We start from the raw sequence: 21767 nt of genomic DNA, 5'->3' as shown, positions 1-21767 counted from the left end.
TTCCAGAGGTAGGGTGGGCTGGACCCCAAGGAATAGCATTTAATTAAACTTTCATTGGGAAGAAAAAACCTAAGAAAAATGATGTGTATTTTAACAGATCTCCAGCAATTTCCTTCCTTTTCTTTCCTTTCTCTCAAAATAACAACAGAGACAGAAGTACCACCCTTCGATGACCTCACATCAGAACACATTTATTTCTGTGAGTAGTTTCTCCCGAACGAGGACCATAAAACAAAGCTTCAAACAATAAAGAAAAACAGGATTTCTGAATACAACTGACCACGTATGTCTGACTATAATTGGAAAACAAAGCATATAGAAAATAATTCCTATGGCAACAGAGTGTTCTTTTCTCTCATTCTTTGGCTAAGTAGAAGATACTGTCATAAAAGATACCTCACTTTAAATTAGGGAGGTATTTCTAAAAACATGTACATGAATCAACCCACTCTGAATGATTAATTCCTACCAATTTCTGTGTACACTTTCGGATGTCATCCAAAGCAGTGTGCCCACATGGCTTATGATAATTACACTGCTAGACCTCCAGAGTAACAAAGCCTAGACCCGCGATGGACACCTCCTGGTTCTGTCAGAAAAGCTTACCTGTACATGAGATCCATAAGCATCTCAGGGTCTTCCTGAAACTCCCTCATTTTCACCGTGTCATATAAGATGCTATTCAGGTTGCACAGGAGTTCCTCCACCTGCAGAACAGTGCACGCCTCTCAACGGTCCTGGCTTTGGAACCACAGTAACAAGCTAGGGCTGCTTTGGAAGGTCAAGGGACAGCTGGGAACGTCCTTCTCTATGGGAGCAGAGCTCGCAGGTGCAGGGGAGTCTAGATGGACCCGCGGTGGCCTTCACCTTTGCAGGTCCACATGCTTCTGAGGCTCAGGTGGGAGTTGGCCCTTGGGACCCATGAACAGGCCCTGAATCCTTATACGATCTTCCCTCCTTTTCTTGAAATGAACTTGAACTAGTTTCAGTTATTTGCAACCTGAAAAGCCCTAAACTGCACTTGGAACATCAGGGATTTTTTTTTTAATACCAAAAAGGAGTCAGCTTAGGATTCATATGTATGTAATATGCTATTACATATGCATGTACATATAATATTTATGTATTTTACGTATAATTTATACCTGGTAAATAATCATGTAGTACATGTTGTATAATTACATGGCACCCCCCCCCACGCATACACCCACGCAAGTTCACCACTGGCTGACCCGGAACCCATGCCTACGACAGGGCGTGGCCTTCGGTCTACCTGGGCGGGGAAGAGCGTGGCCTGCATGGCCGTGTCCTCCTCCGCGTAGGCCAGGATCGTCCGCAAGGACCTTCGCAGGTGCTCCTCGTTGAAGTCTGGTGCTTTGCCCACCAGAGATGCCAGAGACATGGTTACCTGCATCTTCACCCTGGCGAAGTTCTGCGGCAGGAGAGAGACGACATGGAGCGAGTGAGAGGCACGGGGCAAGCGGATGATGGGAGGCGCGGAGCCAGACACCCATGACCCCCCGCGTTTCTTTAACCCCGTCTCCACTGTTGCCTTTCCCCTCAATGAGATGTGGGCTGCACTTCCCAAGATTCATACTGTTGTTTAAATGGTGTAAGTGGAGATTGCTCTGCAGAAATCTGCCGGCTCCCTTTACATTTCCATCAAGGACTGGATGGCCTCCATGTGCCAGCCATGAAGGTGCCAGCAGCGCTGGGTCCCAAGGATGTATCCTTCTCTGCCAGGAGTCCTCTTTGGGGACTTGACTTTAACTGCAGACAAGAGCGTGGCCTCGCTTTCTGTGAGTTTGGACCCTGGAGGGCCAGGGCCTTTCTATTTCTCCCTCCCTTTGATCCCCATGGAAAAATACAGCTATCCTGGGGGCCCCTGAGGAATGCTCTAAATATTTTAAATGGTTATGCTTGGCATATTTGGGGGGCCCGCCTTTTCCCCCAGGGGCCAATTTATCTCTTAATATCTCTTGAGCACTCTCATTAACATGACCACAAATGTAAATTCCCAGAGGACACACCAAATCTAGACAAATGAAAGCAAAGGTTGGCGGTTCCCCACTAAAGCGGAATTCCAAAGGCTGCCAGCTTCAGTTAAAAGCCAGGTGCAGGGGCGCCTGGGTGGCTCAGTCGGTTAAACGTCTAACTTCAGCTCAGGTCATGATCTCATGGTTCGTGGGTTCGACCCCGCGTCAGGCTCTGTGCTGACAGCTCAGAGCCTGGAGCCTGCTTCAGATTCTGTGTCTCCCTCTCTCTCTGCCCCTCCCCCACTCATGCTCTGTCTCTCCCTATCTGAAAAATAAACATTAAAAAATAAAAGTGGGGGGTGCCTGGGTGGCTCAGTTGGTTAAGCGGCCGACTTCAACTCAGGTCATGATCTCATGGTTCGAGCCCCATGTTGGGCTCTGTGCTGACAGCCAGCGCAGAGCCTGGAGCCTGTTTCTGATTCTGTGTCTCCCTCTCTCTCTGACCCCCCACCCCGCTTACACTCTGTGTCTCTCTCTCAAAAAAAAAAAAAAAGCCAGGTGCAGATGACACTGGTCATGTCAATTCCTCTTCCGCAGGCCATTCTGGCACCACTCACTTAGAACTGGGGAGCACGACAAACACTTCTGAATTCTTAACCTGTCCACCCTATTTCTTTCCACAGACGACAACTCTAACCTACATACATTCGTTCACTTTTTTACACTGAAACATACAGATGGAGACCATGGGGTCATCAGTCCTATTCGTCTCTGGTCACACATTCAAAGCCTTCGATCCCTCTACGTGGTCGACTGCTATTCTTCACGAGGGACACGGGAAAGCGGCAGCCCTGCCCGTTTTCCTCAACCAGGGCTTTGCACTGACTTTCTCTGCCGATTCTGGGGCCCCCGGCCCGTCTGAGCTCTTACGCTGGTGGCTCCAAAGCTGAACCTCATGAGGAGGTAGAGGGTGGCGCAGGCTTGGCTCCGCGTCACGTCCATGCTGCTGCTGCAGTGGTGCAGCACCCGCTGACACAGGTCGGCACACTGCTCCACCTCCTCCTCAAACAGCAGGTCCCCGAACTAGGAGAGACACAGGGGCCATTAGGCTCTCGGACGGGCGCCTGCTGAAAGAGGCGGCATCTGCTGGGACAGGCAGAAAGACCGGAGGAGCTCCTGCGCTGCTCCGCGGAGAGAATGAGCAACTTGAGTCAGAAGATGCATGGGAGCCGGGGAGTCGACCTCAGGGTTAACTACGATCCGCACTGCTAGGATCAGGGCTGCGTAATTAAACTGCATCGTGGTAGTAGCCAACACCGAAGGCACTATCCTGGGTTTACGCACCCCCCCTGCCCCCCCCCCCCCCGCCAGAAGTTACTGGTGGCTAAGAGAAAATAATCCTCAGGGGAGAGCAGAGGAATTCTACTTTCTAAATGTAAGGAAAAGGTCTGGCTCAGTTGGAAGAGCATGTAATTCTGGACCTCGGGGTCTTGAGTTCAAGCCCCACACTGGGTGTAGAGATTACTTAAGTAAATAAGTAAACGTAAAAAAAAAAAAAGAGAGATTCCACGAAGCAGGTCCTGAGGTTTTTCCAATACTGGGGTGGGAGGGGGGAAGAGAGGGAAAATAAACTGCATTAGACCATTTTAGGTAAGGAAAATCTGTATTCTCCAGGCTTAGGCAATTTCTTTCTAAATCCCCTGTCATTTTATGACATGACATTTTGCAAGACTTACTGGTGGGAGTCACGCGTAGGACGTTAATCTCACTCAGGTGTGGTATCAAAAAGGGGGGAGGTAAAGGTGGTCACTTGTCTTTGCCCTCACGTCTCCAGTGAGTGGACATGTCGGATTTGTACAGTTTTGTCCACATTTCAAGCGTGAGAGCCACCGTTTTTCTTCTCCATGGCGACTGCTCGACATTCTTAGGGAGACTTAAAACCTTTACCTCGATGTCAGTTAATACCATGCTATGCAGGGAGGAGTGTGAAGCCAGAAGAGACTCCCAGCTCTTAATTAAGAGTAAGAAAACAAGCATCGAATGTTTACCTTGGCAATGAGAGCCCGGAGGGTTGCAAAGCAGTGAGTCAGGTAGGTGGTGCTCTGGTCACAGCTCAGAGAATTCACCAGGACCCTCAGAACACCGCCCAGCAGGCTGTCTTTACAGTCCAGAGCAGAGCTTGCCTGGGGAAATGGAAGAAGGGCATCACTGAATCCCTGTGCCGCGCCAGCGAGCGGAGAGGGGTGAAGACACAAGTGGGCGCACTCGATGACTGGCACAGTGATGCTCATACGTCATCTCTTTTGATCTAAGACGTTAAGGATTTGGGAAGCAGCCACACACATCAACCATTACCATGGCAGCCAAAGACCTATTTCCAAATGACTTTATTCCAAAATTCCCAAATGGGGGGCGGCTGGGTGGCTCAGTAGGTTAAACATCTGACTTTGGCTCAGGTCATCATCTCGCAGTTTGTGAGTTCAAGCCCTGCATTGGGCTCTGTGTTGGCAGCTCAGAGGCTGGAGCCTGCTTTGGATTCTGTATCTCCTTCTCTCTCTGTTCCTCCCCTGCTTGTGCTCTGTCTCTCAAAAATAAATAAACATTAAAAAAAAAAAACCCTCCCAAATGGTTTGGGACTTATGCCTAATTCTGGGCTACTAAACTAAGTTATAAGGTACCCCTCCCCCCATCCTAGACAACAGCTCTTGGAATGTTCTTTCTTTGTATAGAAGGTGCAGCTTTCTTTGTCAGCTTCTAAGCACAATTGTGGGCCTTCCGGTAGAAAAAGGGCTGCTTGGGGGCAGCGGTGTTTCTAAATAGAACAGCAAGACTACCATCACCAAAGATACGGACAATTAAGTGTCATTTCTTTGAAAATTAAAAACCAACCAACCAACCACATTGAGGACTGGTGTTAAGTACACAGCACTCAAAGCAGTGTTGGATAAAGATCTAATCAATATGATGCCAAGTACTTATGATATCTTTCATATCTTTTTGTCTTTATTGTTGTGCTATTTATAGCACATACTTCTTGTCTTTATTTTCCCACAACAATCTCTTTGGTGTTAGATGGCTTAAAGGTGTTTCAACAATACTTCTTTTCCCAGCTCCAAAAAGCATCACTGGATCTACTCGAATAAATGATGTCTCTCTGGAAACACGGAGGACTCACTTCTCATGTTGACCAAAAGCCCACTATCACTTAGACTTCCTGCGAATCCTTGGAAACATTCACTTAGGAGATAAAAGTACCCTGGTAAATTGTATTTCTGCAAAGTCCACAGTGGCTCTATACTTTTCTCTAGCGGGGAGGGCAAGGTCATGGTACAAGTGACTTTCCTTCACCAATCTGTGTCCAAAGTAGACCGCATCATGCAGATTAAGCATCTTTTTTTTTTAACCTGGTCCTGTCATAATGTTAGCTCTCATACTAGACATCAACCATAATTCAACTGGAGTTGACCCAGCAAAAAACAAAGAAACAAACCTTAGCTACCAGCCCTATTCTAGATAATGAACTACAAGCCCACCATAAACTTGGCACACGCTTGGTAGATTGAATGATGTGGGTCAGCTTTTCAAGCACCCAAGTGAACAGCAAATCAAAGCAGCCAGAAGAATGTTCAGTATCTCTGGAATTTGTAAGGTGAACATTATTATAAATAGCAAGGGGGAAAAAAGGCATTTTGGGATCACATTTACATCTTCTGCAATTATCTATAAAGAACTCCTTATTGAAGTCCAGCAAACGTATCCCTGGTGAACAGATCAGACGTATGTTGTCCTCACCTGGATAATGTTTTCCTGCATATCCAGGATGATTAAATTTGCTTCTGTCGCCAGATTACCACTGATCAAGGCTTCTTGATCTAATTCTGCCTTTGTTCTAAGAGGAAGAAAAAAAAAGGAGGTCAAATTAAAGCGCAGATCAAACCTGGCCATATTCCAGTGATAGCAATCTATGCACCAAGGCGTAAAGAAATGTTCTGAGTAGACTCTATGCAAGTGAAAATGAAGGAGCTGGCTACAAGTAGAAAGGAAGACAGTGCTTTCTGAGATTAGTGCCTGGTTTAAAAGACTTTGTAGGTCAAGTCTCCAGGTCATCTGCAGCCCCACTGTCATGAATCATGATGACCATTATAGACATAACCAAATGGGTAGAAAAGCAATTAATGGTTGCTACTAGCAATCAGGTAGCCAATCCGATGTCTGTGTGAAGCCTCAGTCATTCTTGTGTTTCGTGCGTTAGAACCATCTCTGGATCTGAGTCAAGGGAAGCCTCCACCACAGCCAGAGGCTGTGAGGCCAGGTGTGCCGTGACCTTGGCCAACAACTCTACTGCTGGATGGAGAACGAGCAGTGCTTCCCAACGGGGGCAGGGAAGAGTCAGTCTCTTGACTTCCCACAGACCGCCTTGGGGTTGCTTGGTCAAGTGTGGACCTTTTGTTTCTCCCCAGCGGGCAGCAAGGTTGCATTCCTGGGGAGGTAACCGGTTACTACCCAGACCAGGGAATGGGAAATCTCCTGGTGCTGCTTCTCTGTGAGGTTTCATTTTGAGGAACCAGAACGTTTAGGCACTAGTTCACGGATTCTCCTAAAATCCTGGTGAAGCTGGAAAGGGCTATTCTGTATCATCTACATGTAGTGGCCAGGAAAGCGAAGTGTGGAGAATTAGTTTTCCTGAGATGCTCCAGAAGCCAAAATGGTGCCACAGGGGTGGGGACAGGATGAGGTGAGCTCCCAAGTCTTGGAGCACGATCACCACTGAGCCGGTCTTGAGTCCCCCACACCCGACAGTGGGGGCACTGCCATCCCTTCCCTACCGCTGAGGGCTCAGAATCAAGGTCTCCATGGGGTGTAAATGTTTTCAAGCTGATGCTAGGTTCTCTGGTCTCAAGGTGTTCTGCGTTGTTTCTCATTCACCAAGTGATAATATTTGTATAAGAAAAGTGAAATATAAAAGCTATTAAGAAGTAGATTTTGAGCAATGCTATCCAAGAGAAACATAATGAGGGACACAAACGTCATTTTCTATTTTGCAGTAGTCACGCTAGAAAAAAAAGCAAAAAGAAGCAGGTGGAATTAACTTAAAATATTTTATTTAACCCAATACAGAAAAAATAACTGTCCATGTGTTATAATGAGATCTTTCCTGTTCGTTCATTGGCACTAAATCTTCAAAATCTGGCCTGCATTGTTCACTTATAGAATTAATGTGGCTACTGCATTGGTCAGTGCAGACCTAGATCTGGTTTTTGTTTTTGTTTTCAATTGTGCTAAAATATACACAACGTAAAACTTACCATCTTAACCATTGAAAAAAATTTTTTAATGTTTATTCAGTTTTGAGAGATGGGAGACAGACAGAACATGAGCAGGGGAGGGGCAGAGAGAGGGGGAGACACAGAATCGAAGCAGGCTCTAGGCTCCTAGTTGTCAGTACAGGGCCTGACGTGGGACTTGAACTCACAAACCTGAGATCATAACCTGAGCTGAAGTCAGAGGCTTAACTGACTGAGCCACCCAGGCACCTCAATCATCTTAACCATCTTTCAGTGTCCAGTTTCATTGGTACTAAGTATGTTTATATTTTCACGCAACGACCACCACTACTAAAGTTGTTTTTAGAAAGCCTATGAGCCAGTTCTCCAAGTGATAATATTTGTATAAGATAAGATTTGTCTGCACGACAGCATCTCCCAGAAAGTTCTACCTAATACTGATTTCTGGATTCTACTGCTGGAGGCTCTGAATTAACCCACCCGGGGCACACCTGGGCGCCAGGAGCTTTAAAAGCCCCCCAGTGCTTCTAATGTTGAAAATTACTGCTCTAAAAGAAAGAGAGCCCAAATAATTGAAAAATGATCTGAAAGAAAAAGGTGAAAGACACCACTGTTATAATTACAGTAAGTTTTCCAAAGAGCTGAGGGGAGCAGTTTCTCTTGAAGGAAGAAACAAACAAACAAACAAACAAACAAACAAAACCCCACCCTCGCCCCTGGTGATCTGAGGAGGTGAACCTGCAGCTCAACAACGAGCCGCCACCACGTAGCTCACGGCCACGAGCTGACCAGAGAGGCCTGGGAGGCTCTGGGTGGTGTTAACTCTGCGAGCACCAACCTATGCAGCCCAGGAAAAGCTTGTCCTCTTAGGCTCTCTTCCTAATCTCGGAGGGGAGCTGCCTGAGCACCGAGGCGGCTCCGGCGCACCTAACTACACGCACATTTCTTCCACTGGGGCTGCTCTGGGAGGCGAGGGGGCGCGCTGCCTGAACTAGAATTTGTGGATTCTCAGAGCCAAATATCTTACACATTAGTTCAGGGAACTCAGAGCAAGAATAAAATAGGCAGAGCAAATGGATATTACTAATGAGAGCAACAATTAGGGGTTGTCTGTAACGTATGTAATAAACAAGGGTTTATCTTCGGGAATGTTTGAAAATAAATTTGACTCTCCAAAGTCCCATTAGTGGGCCAGAGTGAATCACTCCTGTGGTGACAATAACGACAGTGACTCCTATTTACTTGGAAAACAACACTGTTATTCAAGTCTGCCCCACCCCTGGGGTGGGTGCTTCACACCCATGGAGACTTGCTGCCTACACCCCATCAAGTATGTGGGGCGTGTCTTCAACCTTATGGTGTTTGGCTCAGCCGAGCCTGCGTGCTGCAGAGAGGAACAGCAGACAGGAGCGGTCTCTTCAACACAGTGGCTTGTGTGTCCACACACACCCAAATTGCTACACGTGTGTCTCATACGATGCAATCCAAGCAGGAGTTTTCTTCTTCCATGTTTTATATTCTTTCTGATAATAGCATACATGATTTTATGTCTATGTATATAGGTGTATAATGTATATACATGTGTGTACACAGTATAATATGTAATAATATATATCACATATAATTTATATACATTTATATATTATGTTATTTTATGTATGTATATATATGTGCATAGATGTATATACATGTGCATATAGAATATAATATATAATATTTAAAATACACATCACATATTTGTATTGTTATAACATTATTTTATGTATATGTATATATGTGCATTTATGTATATATGTGTGTATATATCATGCATATAATATCTATCAAATATAATTTTTATATATTTCTATATTATGTTATATATGTAACATTTATATGATTATATTGATATTTATATATCTATATAATTATGTTGGTATTTATATATTAATAAATATATAATAGATATTTAGTAAATTAATTGTACATATATATAATTAAACACATTATGTATCAACATATAATTAATGCATAATTAATTAATTAATGCATAATTAATACATATTTATAACACACAATTATGACTGTTTATATTAATATTCATATAATTGTACTAATATTTATATATTATATTAATATGCACATCTATTACACATAGCCATCACAGGAAATATAGGACACTATGAAGAAGGAAGCATCTATTACCTCAATACCCAAAGAGAATCACCCAAGGAAAACCATTCTGAGTATTTTGGTAAATTTCCTTCCAGTCTTAAAATGTATTTATCCCAGGGGTGCCTGAAAGGCTTAGTCGGTTAAGCGGTGAACTGCTGGTTTTGGTTTGGGTCATGACCTGGCAGTTTGTGAGATCGAGCCGTGCTGACCGTGTGCCTAGCCTGCTTCTGATTTCTCTCTCTTCCTCTCTCTGCCCCGCCCCTGCTCCTGCTCACTCTCTCTCAAAATAAACTTAAAAAATCTATCTTTCTACCCTATGCAGTCCGAGATTTAAAATTCTACTCAAATCAAGGGTCTGTACATTGGGTAAATCCCAAGCAGTGCTATTGCTGGGTCATAGGGGAGTTCTATGCTAAGTTTTTGAGGAAACTCCATACTGTTTTCCAGAGCAGCTGGATCAAGAAGATGTGGTATATATATATATATATATATATATATACACACAATGGAGTATTACATGGAAATGAGAAAGAATGAAATCTGGCCATTTGTGGCAATGAGGATGGACCTCAAGGGTGTCATGCTAAGTGAAATAAGCCAGACAGAGAAAGACAGATACCATGTTTTCACTCATAAGTGGAACAAGAGAAACTTAACAGAGGACCACGGGGGAGGGGAAGGGGGGAAAAAGAGTCAGGGAGAGGGAGGGAGGCAAATCATGAGAGACTCTTGAATACTGAGAACAAACTGAGGGCTGAAGGCGGAGGGGGAAGGGGGAGGGGGTGATGGGCATGGAGGAGGGCACTTGTGGGGAAAAGCACTAGGTGTTATATGGAAGCCAACTTGACAATAAACTATAAAAAAATAAATAAACATTAAAAAATTCTTAAAAAAGATAAAATAAAGGGTCTGTCCTGCTCTTGTTCACCGAACATTGTATCATAAGCACTTCCCAGGTCATGAAGTTTTAATAGCGACCTAATGCTTCCTCACATAGTTCTCTATCTTGAGCATTTAGAATGTTTCCATTAAAAAAAAAATTGAGTAATACTGACAAAAATATGTCTGACTACACATTTTGTACACATTTCTGGAACAGCAGAATGAATTTGAACTCTGTGGTCTCAGACGCCCTCACTTCTTCCCGTCAGCAGCTTTGGTCAATCTGAGATTACTAAATACTAGTTTCCTTAAATGCCTATCAACGTGATAAAGTCTGAAGAGCTGTAAATCCCAACTCCTTATATCTCTGATCATCCCGGGCCCCTGGATGAACCGCATGGACACAGATAATGATGTTTCATTTTCTTACCCCTGGAAGGATGTAGTTGTTTCAGTAATACAAGTAGCCTGGGAAAAAGTTTTGGGCTTTAGGGTAAAAGGGGCGCAAAGTTGCCGAGTGACTCACTTATCTTGCTTCTCATTAGCTTGCCGCCACTCTGTCTGCTCCTTCCGCCATCTCAAATTTTCACTTAGGCCTGGAAATCGGTCATTCCCTAGGAGTGAAGAAATGCATGAGAGGAATTTGATTAGCGGGAAACCCTCTGAGATAACCAGAAGTTCCATAACAAGCTAAAGGGAGAGGGCTCAGCACTGCATCTCTGGTCAATTAGACCCGGGCTGGAGGCCGGAGGGACACGTCTTCTGCCCAGGTCCGGGCTGCCTGCTCCCGGATGGGCAGCCTACAGCTTTAGACCGCTTGCCTTTCTGGAGCATGGGTGAGCGCCAACTGGGGTTCTCAGTGAGTTACTGGAGCGTGTGGGTGTTACACGAGGGCACCGAACCACCATCGAGAGCGCTGAGCTCCCCACAAGTTCCCAGCCATTGCGTCCCTTCGCATAGAACAAGCTGTCACTCTGGGTAACTTTGAGCACAGTGACAAAGACCGAGCATAGCTGAGCACTTCACTCTATTCTACAGCAATGAGGTCAGCCTTTTTGAGATCATTCCAGGCAGGGTCCCCGGAGGACTGGGGCACTCTGATACCCCCGGGGGAGGGGGTGTCAGCTGCAATCTAATAACACCCTGAATGATTTGGGGAGATGGTTTTGGAACCAGAATTACCCAGTGTCTTGATCAACCTCTACAAAGACTTGTCAAATGCCCTGATGGAGAGAGACAACATTTTCTTTATCCTGTGACTTGCCTTCTTGGATGTGACCTTTCCCAATGACAAGTGTTAAATAGAAGATGCATTTGGGGACATTTCCAGGGTTCCTGTGGCCTCAGGACAGGAGCTTTCCCTTGGAAGCCCACAGGTGGCATTCCACACACCATGCACAGAATCCTGGATCTGCTTGTCTTTATTATCCTAACAGCTGAAGAGAGTGATAGGGTGTCTCCTCGCGATGGGAGGACACTGGTCTTCACAAAGGGGGTAGGACTCGCTGACGGGAAGCAGGAAAGGGAAAGGCCAACGCACCTGGAACCCGGCAGCGTCGCATCATCTCCCCCCTGGCCCCTTCCCCGCGGAGCAGCGCCTCTTCCAGCTTGGCCTTGACATCCCTCGACTTCTGCAGGACTTGGGTACTGACTTTGTCAGAACTCTGTTTGCCCTGGACAGGACAGAGGCAGAAGGGTGTTTAGTGTGGCGAGACCTCTGTCCACGGGGAGAATCATCAAAACACAACACTCCACGGCCAACAGAAGCCAGTTTGGACATGTGTCACGTGGAGATGCTGTTTGGGGGAATCGAATGAGGAGGGGGATCTCTCTGCAGAAGGCAGAGGTCCTTCCCTGGAGAAATGACCAGATCGAGAATGCAAACAGGTTATGGATCTTAATACAGAAGAAAGTAAAACTAATGATGCTCCCATCCCCCAAGCAACGGGGAGCAGTAGGAACAAGATACACTTGACCTTGGGAGCGAAGAGGCCGGTGTCAGGCTGAGGCACCTCACGCTCACCTTGTACTCGAAACACGAGACACAGATGAAAAGGAGGTCTAAAATCCGGTTCAGTTGCATGGATGGCAGGTCGGCGATCCACTTCTGGATGAGGCTCTGGTCAGCGTTTTTCATGATCCACAGGAAGCAGATCATGAGGTTCCGGGTCGTGTCAGCATTCAGCATGTTGTACTGTTTGTAGGGCTGCAAGGAGGCAGACGGCGGGATGGACACGGGAGGAAGTAGAGCAACGGAAACACCGAAAGCTTCGGGCCACTCATCTCTTAGAACATAGTCATTGCACTTGTTCCTCGGGTGGGAACCGTTCCCAGGAGCTGGTCCTTTCCGGGGCTAGGAAGCCATGTTCCCCGAGTGTACTCAGCAAGGTGCCCCATGGGGCTGCATCTGAACCAGACTTTTGGCCACGAACTGTGGGGGCCCTGTGGCTCAGGAACGGTGTGGTCTGATGGTCTGCCCTGCCTTGACCAGCACCCCCCACCCCAGTCTAAATGATACAAAGGGGCTTCATGCTGCTAAGGTTCCACAAATTTCTCCTTCAAGCTGGACGGACACAAGAGGGCTGAACTTAGAGCCGAGAAAAAGACTAGCTAGGCTCCAGAAATACCCCAACTGTTAGCTTCTTTGTCAGAGTCCATACTACAATATGAGTCATGAAGGGCTCAGCAAATTAATCAAATCCCTAATTTAATGAGGTCCTCTGTGTTGGGACTTCAATCACAATTTACGACTTCCTGGGGGTCGGAGGGTGGGGGCTCAGGCTATTTGCTTTAATACCTCAGCCCCAAGGGTTCATTTTAGAGTGCTGCGCCCACTTGCTTTTACTCACCAAGTCAAGACAAAGAATGATATGTGGCCACAGCCTTGGTTCATTTGGTGTAGCTAATATCCAGTGGAATGTGACATCATGTACTTGTTGAGTATGTGAGGGCATTGTTGGCTTGGGGATGAATGATAGGGCTTATGAAATGAGCTTAGGTCTTCTGAGTATGCGATAAGATCTGAAGACCTGAGTGACAACTCCCCAGGGAAGGTCTTCTCATGGTGAACGTTGGGCAGTTGCCCTTTGAGGCGAATAACAATATAAAAGGCACGCACCCCCTCGGGCAGCTAGCTCTGCTGAGATGCACGTTAGAAACATGGAGAGGGTCATACAACACATTATTGCTCAAACTGCAGGATGATGGGTGGCGTCAACTCTCAAATAACTTTCCTTTTTCTTATATCCCTGTCCTCCAGCCCTCCTGGGGGTGTCGGGGGTGGGGGGGTGGGGGCTTGCTAAGTGCTGGAGGGAAGAGAGAAAAGCCATCCAGCGAAGAAGCCTTAGGTCTATCTACATGCTGCCTTCCCAGGAGGGAACGGAGTGGCGCTCTCCGCGGGTGTGAACCCCACGCTGAAATGCAAAGTTTAGTTAAGCTGGACGGGGCGGCACTGTCACTCTCCGCCAAAGGAAGAGTCGGAGTTCACCAAGGAACAGAGGAAGATCCTACTTCAAGTGAATCAGACACTGTATTCCTGGGGAAGCCCCTTTTAAACCCAGGGTCGGTGCAAAAGGGCAGAGCTATACTCTGGGTATAGACTCCCTGGGGGCCCCAGACATGGTGAAGTCTTTTGCATGAGAAGCACTCACCCCGAGGACCTGGCCCCGTTCAATCATTTTTTTTGGAGGCAGATATAGTGTGAATAATAAACACAGAATAAACTCAGCTCAAGCCTCCCACCCAAGGGAGCTGTGGTTTGATCTTCCGTGCACTAATCTCAGATAACCCCAGTGTTCTAAACCTTGAACTCAGGCACCACTGAGTCGGCCCAAAGTTGAACCATCTGTTACTGTGCTGCCTCACTGGTCCATTTCCCTTCAAGCAGATGTGTTTCAGAATGGAGCAAAGAGGCAGAAATCTCACAGCCTGCTCTATCCTGGGTTCCAGTAGGTAAATATAAGAACGAGCCCATCAGAAGATGGGAAAAGACACAAAACAAAACAAAAAATAAACCAGAGAAATGTGCACCAACATACCAGGGAAGAAAGCATTGCGCCACTTGTCTTCAAGTTAAAATTATTCCCAGCTATGGCCAGCGCCACATTCTGGTTCATTGCACTGGCCCCGTCTTGCTCTTCTTCTGAGCCATTGGCACGATTCTTCCCATTACGGGCATCTGCAGCTGCGGTGAAAACATCGTTGGTCTTACCATACCGCCCAGTAATAGTGCCTCCTGGTACTTAGGCTAGGAGTTGAAAATTTACGCTCACATAAAAATCTGCACATTTATAATGGCCAAAACTTGGGAGCAAGGGGACCTTCAGTAGATGAATGGGTTGATAAATTGTGACACATGCAGACAAAGGAATATTATTTCAGTGCTAAAAAGAAGTGAGCTACCAAGTCATGAAAAGAGATAGAGGAACCTTAAATGCACGCTGGTAAGTGAAGGAAGTCCATCTGAAGAGGCTACCATATTACACGATTCCGACTATACGACATTCCGGAAAAGGCAAAACTACAGAGACAGAAAAAAAATCCCACAGAGGGATTTCAGGTAGAGAAACTACTCTGAAGGACATCACAACGATGGACACATTTCACCATATGTTTGTCCAGACCCACAGAATTCATAACCCCAAGAGTGAACCCTAATGTAACCGTGGACTTTGGGTAATTATGATGTGTCTCTATACGTTCTTCAGTTGTAACCAATTTACCCCTCCAGTAGGGGGTGTTCATGATGGAGGAGGATGTGCAGTGTGGGGGCAGGGGGCTTATGGGAAACCTTTATAATTTTTGTTTAATTTGCTGTGAATCTAAAACTGTTATTTAAAAGTAAAAAAAAAAAAACAACCTTGGTGATGTCAAACCAAAAAAACTATTTCCCTATGTCACCTACCCAATACCCACCAAGGGACCGATACTTAATTGTCATTAAAGTCAGTACAGTATTTTAAAGGCTGATGTTCAGCATTATTTATCCACTACCATCTCTAGGAAAAAAGCAGGCAGGCTCACAAAAGAGACAAAATACCCAGCAAAAGATTCGGCTAGAAGTTAATTTTTCAAATTGTAAAACTAAAGCTCTCATTACACTTTCCCATAAAACAATATTAAAAGATTTTTAAATTGAACTCCGCATGTCTGAAATGAATGTTAATTTATCATCCCTATATAACGTAGACATAACTATATTGATACGTAGGTCTAGATGTATGCAAACAGAAAAAGGACCCATTACCTAAAAGGTTGGTTTTTAAGAACACCACCAATCACGCAGAAAGTATTTGCTTAAGCAGTTCTTTGAAGAATGTGTTCAAATACTCGAAACTGCCTGATTCATTAAAAGGTCATGTTTTTGTTAGACTTGTCAACATCGTAAGTATCTGAATCGTCCATTTTTCAGAAAAATTAGCTTGCAAACAGTATTTCCTTCTGCTGAAGTTCTGAAAGCAGAACTCAAATATTTTTAGAACTCAATTTAAAAAATCATTCCCTGTTTGTGCTTAAAGGCAGCTGAGAATTTAGACAAATGGTAACATGATTAGCACGTGACAATTATGTAAAATCTGATCACATCAGGATTAATTTGAGGATGCAATCTTACTACCCTGACAGACGCATTGGGTCATGGTTATAAAAGATGGAGAGAAGGGTATAAAATTTTGTCACATAAAATGCTTTCATGGAAGGTCTCTCATTTCATCTTTCTGACACCCGCAAAATGCAGACATTGTTACCACCTTTTTACAGGTGAGAGAAGGGGGAGGGAAGGCATTGAAAGGTTGAGGAACTTTTCAAAGGTCGCATATAAAGCAGTAAATGGGCTGGAACTTGAATTCACCAGTTTCTTTTTTAAATTTTTTATGTTTGTTTATTTTTGAGAGAGAGAGAGAGAGAGAGGGAGAGGGAGAGGGAGAGGGAGAGAGAGAGAGAGAGAGAGAGAGAGAGAGAGAGAGAGAGAGAGAGAGAGAGAGAGAGAGAGAGAGAGAGAGAGAGATGGACCACAAGCGGGGGAGGAACAGAGAGACACACAGAATCCGAAGCAGGCTCCAGGCTCTGAGTGGTCAGCCCACAGCCAGATGCGAGGCTCAAACCCACAAACTGTGCGATCACGCCCTGAACCGAAGTCGGACTCTTAACAGACTTGGTCACCCAGGTGCCCCACAACTGTTTCTTTTTTAAAAACTATACTCTTCTTAGTGTGTCTAAGGAGCCCACATGTAACAGGTGCATTATATTCCGTCTAATCACACAATACTTGCACGGCTTTCCCATTTGTCAGCTACATCGTTACTATAAAGGCCAGTGCGCACATCAAGAAACCGTTGAGACCCGAAAGGCTCAGAGACCAACTGCGGAAAAGTGATTCACAGTGACTGACTTGGAAAATTCTCACCAACAAGGATACTTAGGAGAACGTGTGCAAAAGTGGCTCCCTGCTTTGCGAACAAACAAGCCATAGGTCTTTATTTGGTTTTTTAAGATTTTAATATTTTTTAAATGTTTCTTTTTTGAGGGAACGAAAGAGATAGAGTGCGCGTGCGCACAAATTGGGGCGGGGCAGAAAGAGGGAGGCACAGAGTCTGTAGCAGGCTCCAGGCTCTGCGGGGGGGTTCTCTCTCCCCCTCTCTCTGCCCCTCCCCCACCATGCTCACTCTCTGTCTCTCTCTCAATATAAATCAGGCGAGCCCGATGAGGGCTTGATTCATGACCTGAGCCAAAATCAAGAGTAGGATGCTTAACTGACTGAGCCACCCAGCTGCCCCTTTCCTAAAACATTTTTAAGAGAAAAAAGAAGGAATACCTTTATTTCAAGACATTAGAGCCGTAATCTCCCAAGGAAGTAATTCTGTTAGTATTTTAGCCTTTGTGATGTATGTTCTATAAAGTTCATCAGGTACCAGGAGATGAATGACTGAAACATAGTTACTAAATGAAAAATATACACAGGGCTATGGTCCTTAAAAGAACTTATTGGGACCCTCCCCAACACCTAACCCCTAAAGCCCCAAAAACAACTTTTTGGGACCTATATTTAAAAGGTCTTGGGGCACCTGGGTGGCTCATTCATTTAAGTGTCCAACTTTGGCTCAGGTTATGATCTCACGGCTCCTGAGTTTGAGCCTGTGTCGGGCTCTGTACCGACAGCTGAGCCTGGAGCCTGCTTCCGATTCTGTGTCTCCCTCTCTCTCTGCTTCTCCCCTGCTTGTGTTCTGTCTCTGTCTTTCAAAAATAAACATTAAAATAATAATTTAAAAAAGGGTCTGGAGGGCACAGGTGTAGAAAATTGCTCACACAGGCATATTGGCACTAGAGCTATGTAACAGAAACTTCATGCCAGGGGGCATGTGGAAGGGGCCCTCACCAATCCAAAGAAGGAAACAGAGCCATCCTTACCTGTGAAGTCATAGAGTTGGGGCAAAGCATCCAAAATGATGCCAACCAAAGGCAGGTAAAGGGCAGCAATTTTGACCTTCACCTCTGGTCTGACGCAGTGCGGGTCCAGGTCGTGAGAGCTCAGGAGGCTGTGGATGGCGCTGACTGCCTTCCTTTGCACTTTGCTGATCCTAATGGCACAACACGGAAAGCTAGAGGTTATGGGGAAGGGAGGTGGGCCAAAACGCTCTTAAACAATAAGGAGGGATCAGAACAACCCTGAGCAATGGGAAAACCAAGGAAAATAAGGTAGAAGCGTCTAGAATCAACACTGCCTGCATTTCGGTCCTGGGTCTGCTGCTAGCATCATATTTCAAAGTCCATCATACTGTCGTATCAGTACTTGATTACTCTGTATTGTTGGGTAATATTCCGTTGTATGGATAGGTCGTATTTTAATTACTCATTCATCAATTGATGGACATTTGGATTACTTCTTTTTGGTTATTATGAATTACGGACATTGCTTTGAGTATTTGTGCATGAGTTTCTGTGTGGACATAAGTTTACTTCTCTTGGATATGATGTTTATGTCACACCTCAGACTCGAATGACTGGATTTTCTGGTAACTCCATGGGTAACTTTAGAGGAACAGCTGAACTGCTTTTGAGAGCGGCTACACCACCTACCTGTAGCGTATGAAGGCTCTGTCTTCTCTCTGCCAACACCTGTTATTACTTATCTTTTTTATCATGGCCATTCTAGTGGGTATGAAGGTGCTATGGGTGAATGTTTGTGTCCTCCCCAAATCCGTATGTTTAAGCCTAATCCCAGTGTGATAGTCATAGCGGGGTGGGGGGGCGCGTTTTGGAAGGGGATGGGGTCATAAGGATGGGAGCCCTCATGCCTGGGACTAGTACCCTTATAAAAGAGACCCCAGGGAGCTCCCTGGCCCCTTCTACCATGAAGGAATATAGCCACAAAAATGGCCGTCTATGAACTAGGAAGTGAGTCCTCATCAGACTCGGAATCTGCCAGGACCTTGATGTTGGACTTCCTAGCATCCAGAGCTATGAGAAATGAACTTCTAGGCTATAGTATTTTTAGTATTTTTGTTACAGTTGCCTGAAGGAACTAAGAGAGAAGCGGTAGTTAACTGGCTTGGATGTGCATTTCCCTGACGGCCAACAATGTTGAAGACCTTCTCCTGTGCTTACTGGTCATACCTTCTTTGGAGAAATGTCTGTTCTGATCCTTGATCCTTGCCCTTTAAAAAACTGATATATTTGTCCTTTAGTTATGGAGTTGTAAGATTTAAAAATTGTATAGCAGGTACAAATCCCTTATTAGATCTACATTTTGCAAATGTATTCCTCTCATTCTGTGCATTGCCTTTTCATTTCCTTGATGATGTTCTATATGTCACCAAGTTCTTACTTAATAAAGTCTGACTTAGCCAATCTTTTTCTTTCGTTGTGCCTACTTCTGGTGTCAGATCTAAGGAAGCCATTGCTTAATCCTATTTCATGAAGATTATATGTATGATTTAATCTAAGAATTTTACAGTTTGAGCACTTACATTTAGGGCTTTGATCATTTTGAGCTAACTTCTGCACAGGGTAGGACATGGGGGCCCAACTTCATTCTTTTGCATGTGGATACCCACTGGTACCAGCATTGTCTGCTGAAAACATGACTCTTTCTTCACTGAATTGTTTTGGCACCCAGGTCAAAAAGCAATTGACTATAAATGAGAAGATGTACTTCTGGACTCTTAATTCAATGGCATTGACCTATATGTCTGTCTTTATGTCAGAACCACATAGCCTATTTCTGCTTTGTAGTAGGTTTTGAAATCAGGAAATCTGAGTCCTTCACTTGTGTTTTTTTTCAAAATTGCTTTGGGTATACTGGGTCCCTTGACTTTTCATATGAGTTTTAGGATCAGCTTGTCAATATCTGCAAAGAAGCCCGCTGGGGTTTTGAGTGGAGTTGAACTTGTAGATCAGTTTGGGGAGTAATGCCAACTTGATGACACTGAATCTTCTGATCCATGAAGGTGGCATGCCTTGGCACTTGTTTAGATCTTTTTCTTTCTTTCTAAGGTGTCTTACCATTTTGGGAATACAAGTCTTGTACTTGTTTTGGTCAAAAAAATTTAGTCCTAAGACTTTATTATTTTTTGATGCTATTTTAAATGGAGTTGTTTTCTTAATTTCATTCCACATTGTTCATCACAAGTATATGGAAATATAATGGAATTTTGTATATTGATCTTGTATCTTGCAACCTTGCTGAACACATTTTTTTATCTTTAATCGGTTTTTTGTGGCTTCCATCGGATTCTCTTTTCTTTTTCTTAAAGTTTATTTATTATTTATTTGGCAGAGAGGGGAAGAGAGAGAGAAAGAGAGAGAGAGAGAGAGAGAGAGAGAGAGAGAGAGAGAGAGAGAGAGGGAAAGAGAAAACCCCAAGCAGGCTCCATGCATGCTTGAAGCAGGACTCAGTGCCAGGCTTGATCTCAGAAAGCATGAGATCATGACTTGACCCAAAATCAAGAGTTGGACGCTTAATCAACCAAGCCATCCAGGCACCTCCCCAAAGGATTTTCTATAAACAGATCATGGCATCTATGAACAAAGATAGTTTTACTTCTTCCTTCGCAATTTGGATGCCTTTATTTCACAGTCTTGCCTAATTAGCCTGGGTAGGGCTTCCAATACAATAATGAGTAAAACAGAAGTGGCAAGAGTGGCCATGCCTATCTTGTTCCTGGTCTTTCAGAGAAAGCAGTCAGTCTTTCACTAATAAATATGATGCCAGCTGTGATTTTTCATAGATGCTTTTTACCAGGGTGAGGAAATCCTGTTACATTCCTATATGATTTGTTGGCTTTTTTTTCAAGAAAAGGTATGGATTTTGTCAAATGCTTTCTCTTCATCTACTAAGACGACTGACTGGGTTTTGTCCTTTATTCCGTGCCTAGCGCATATTATATCAATTGGTATTTAGATGTTAAACCCAGGGTAAATCCCACTTAGGGACTGTGTATGATCCTTTGCACACATTGTTGAATTCAGGTTTTCAGTGTTTTGTTGAGGATAATTATATCTACAGTCATATCAGTCTACAGTTTTCCTGTCTTTTGTTTGCTTTTGGTATCAGGGTAATGCTGGCCTCACAGAACGAGTTGGACGGTGTTCCCTCTCTTGAAGAGCATGTGAAGGACCTGGCACAAAGATCCTGGATAATTTCCACAGGCTTGAGGAATGTTACGGATTTAGTGGTGTGTAGATATCTGTGGGCACCCCCAGGTAAAGGGGGTTCTAGGGAGACTCCTTAAAAACTGGAGCCGTGGCCCCTTTCAGAAGCCCAGATCCTGAGACATGTCCCCCTGGGCCTTCGTATGCGCACGTGTTGGTGAGTCTGTTAATTGTCTTGGCAGCAAACGGAAGTTCTGACAAGGAGGAAGTATTGTTAGACCGTGAGGTCTCTCTGAGGTCTGAGCCCACGTGGTAAAGTCACTAATAAGTATGTGACAGTATTTCTAATAACTTTCCCGGGGAGTAACTGACAACCCAGAAATCGGCGATTATTGTGTTGCCAAAGGAGAGACACTCTTAATTAGCTACCCTCTGGGGGGTAGAAAAGGTACTCTGTGTGTGTGTGTGTGTGTGTGTGTGTGTGTGTGTTTGAAAAATGCACCTATTTGACTGAACATAATGACATGATGACCTCTGAACATACTCTACTCTGCTGCTGTAAAATAACAGCTACAGTTTTACGAGGAATCAAAATAGACGTCAGGGCTGTTTCCCTAGATATCTCACTGGAGGGGACAGGGAAAATAGAAACTACTAAAGAATACTTTCAGAAATCATGTGGACCAACCCTATAAAAGGATAATTATGAAAAAACATGAGTGTGTGTGTGTGTTTATAAATGAAAGTAATTTTCTTTGTGTTCAAACCTCATTCTCAGCACCTTTATAGGTCAGGGCACTTCTTGTTGCTGTGGAAATTCATGTTAGTTGCAGGGTAGAACGTTCTACTGAGACAATAGAGAGGAGTTTGGTTAGGGTTGGGA

At 44.6% G+C, this 21767-nt stretch overlaps 1 protein-coding gene across 3 annotated transcripts in view; it reads right to left on the bottom strand.

Annotated features, from left to right (window-relative positions):
• DOCK8 (dedicator of cytokinesis 8) overlaps positions 1 to 21767 on the bottom strand; it is a 212618-nt gene that overhangs the window by 25786 nt on the left and 165065 nt on the right. For all 3 annotated transcript variants that reach the window (XM_029920954.1, XM_029920952.1, XM_029920953.1), the window contains 10 exons: positions 17702 to 17871; positions 14335 to 14480; positions 12321 to 12503; positions 11838 to 11970; positions 10824 to 10911; positions 5769 to 5865; positions 4025 to 4159; positions 2907 to 3059; positions 1274 to 1432; positions 607 to 707 (listed from right to left, as the gene is read on the bottom strand). In XM_029920954.1, the coding sequence (XP_029776814.1) occupies positions 607 to 707; positions 1274 to 1432; positions 2907 to 3059; positions 4025 to 4159; positions 5769 to 5865; positions 10824 to 10911; positions 11838 to 11970; positions 12321 to 12503; positions 14335 to 14480; positions 17702 to 17871 (1365 nt within the window). The remainder of the gene's footprint in view (positions 1 to 606; positions 708 to 1273; positions 1433 to 2906; positions 3060 to 4024; positions 4160 to 5768; positions 5866 to 10823; positions 10912 to 11837; positions 11971 to 12320; positions 12504 to 14334; positions 14481 to 17701; positions 17872 to 21767) is intronic.

This window comes from Suricata suricatta, chromosome 13, assembly GCF_006229205.1.
Source record: "Suricata suricatta isolate VVHF042 chromosome 13, meerkat_22Aug2017_6uvM2_HiC, whole genome shotgun sequence".
Classification (NCBI taxonomy): domain Eukaryota; kingdom Metazoa; phylum Chordata; class Mammalia; order Carnivora; family Herpestidae; genus Suricata; species Suricata suricatta.
Note: the sequence above shows the minus strand (reverse complement) of the source record. Positions and strands in the feature narration are given on the sequence as shown.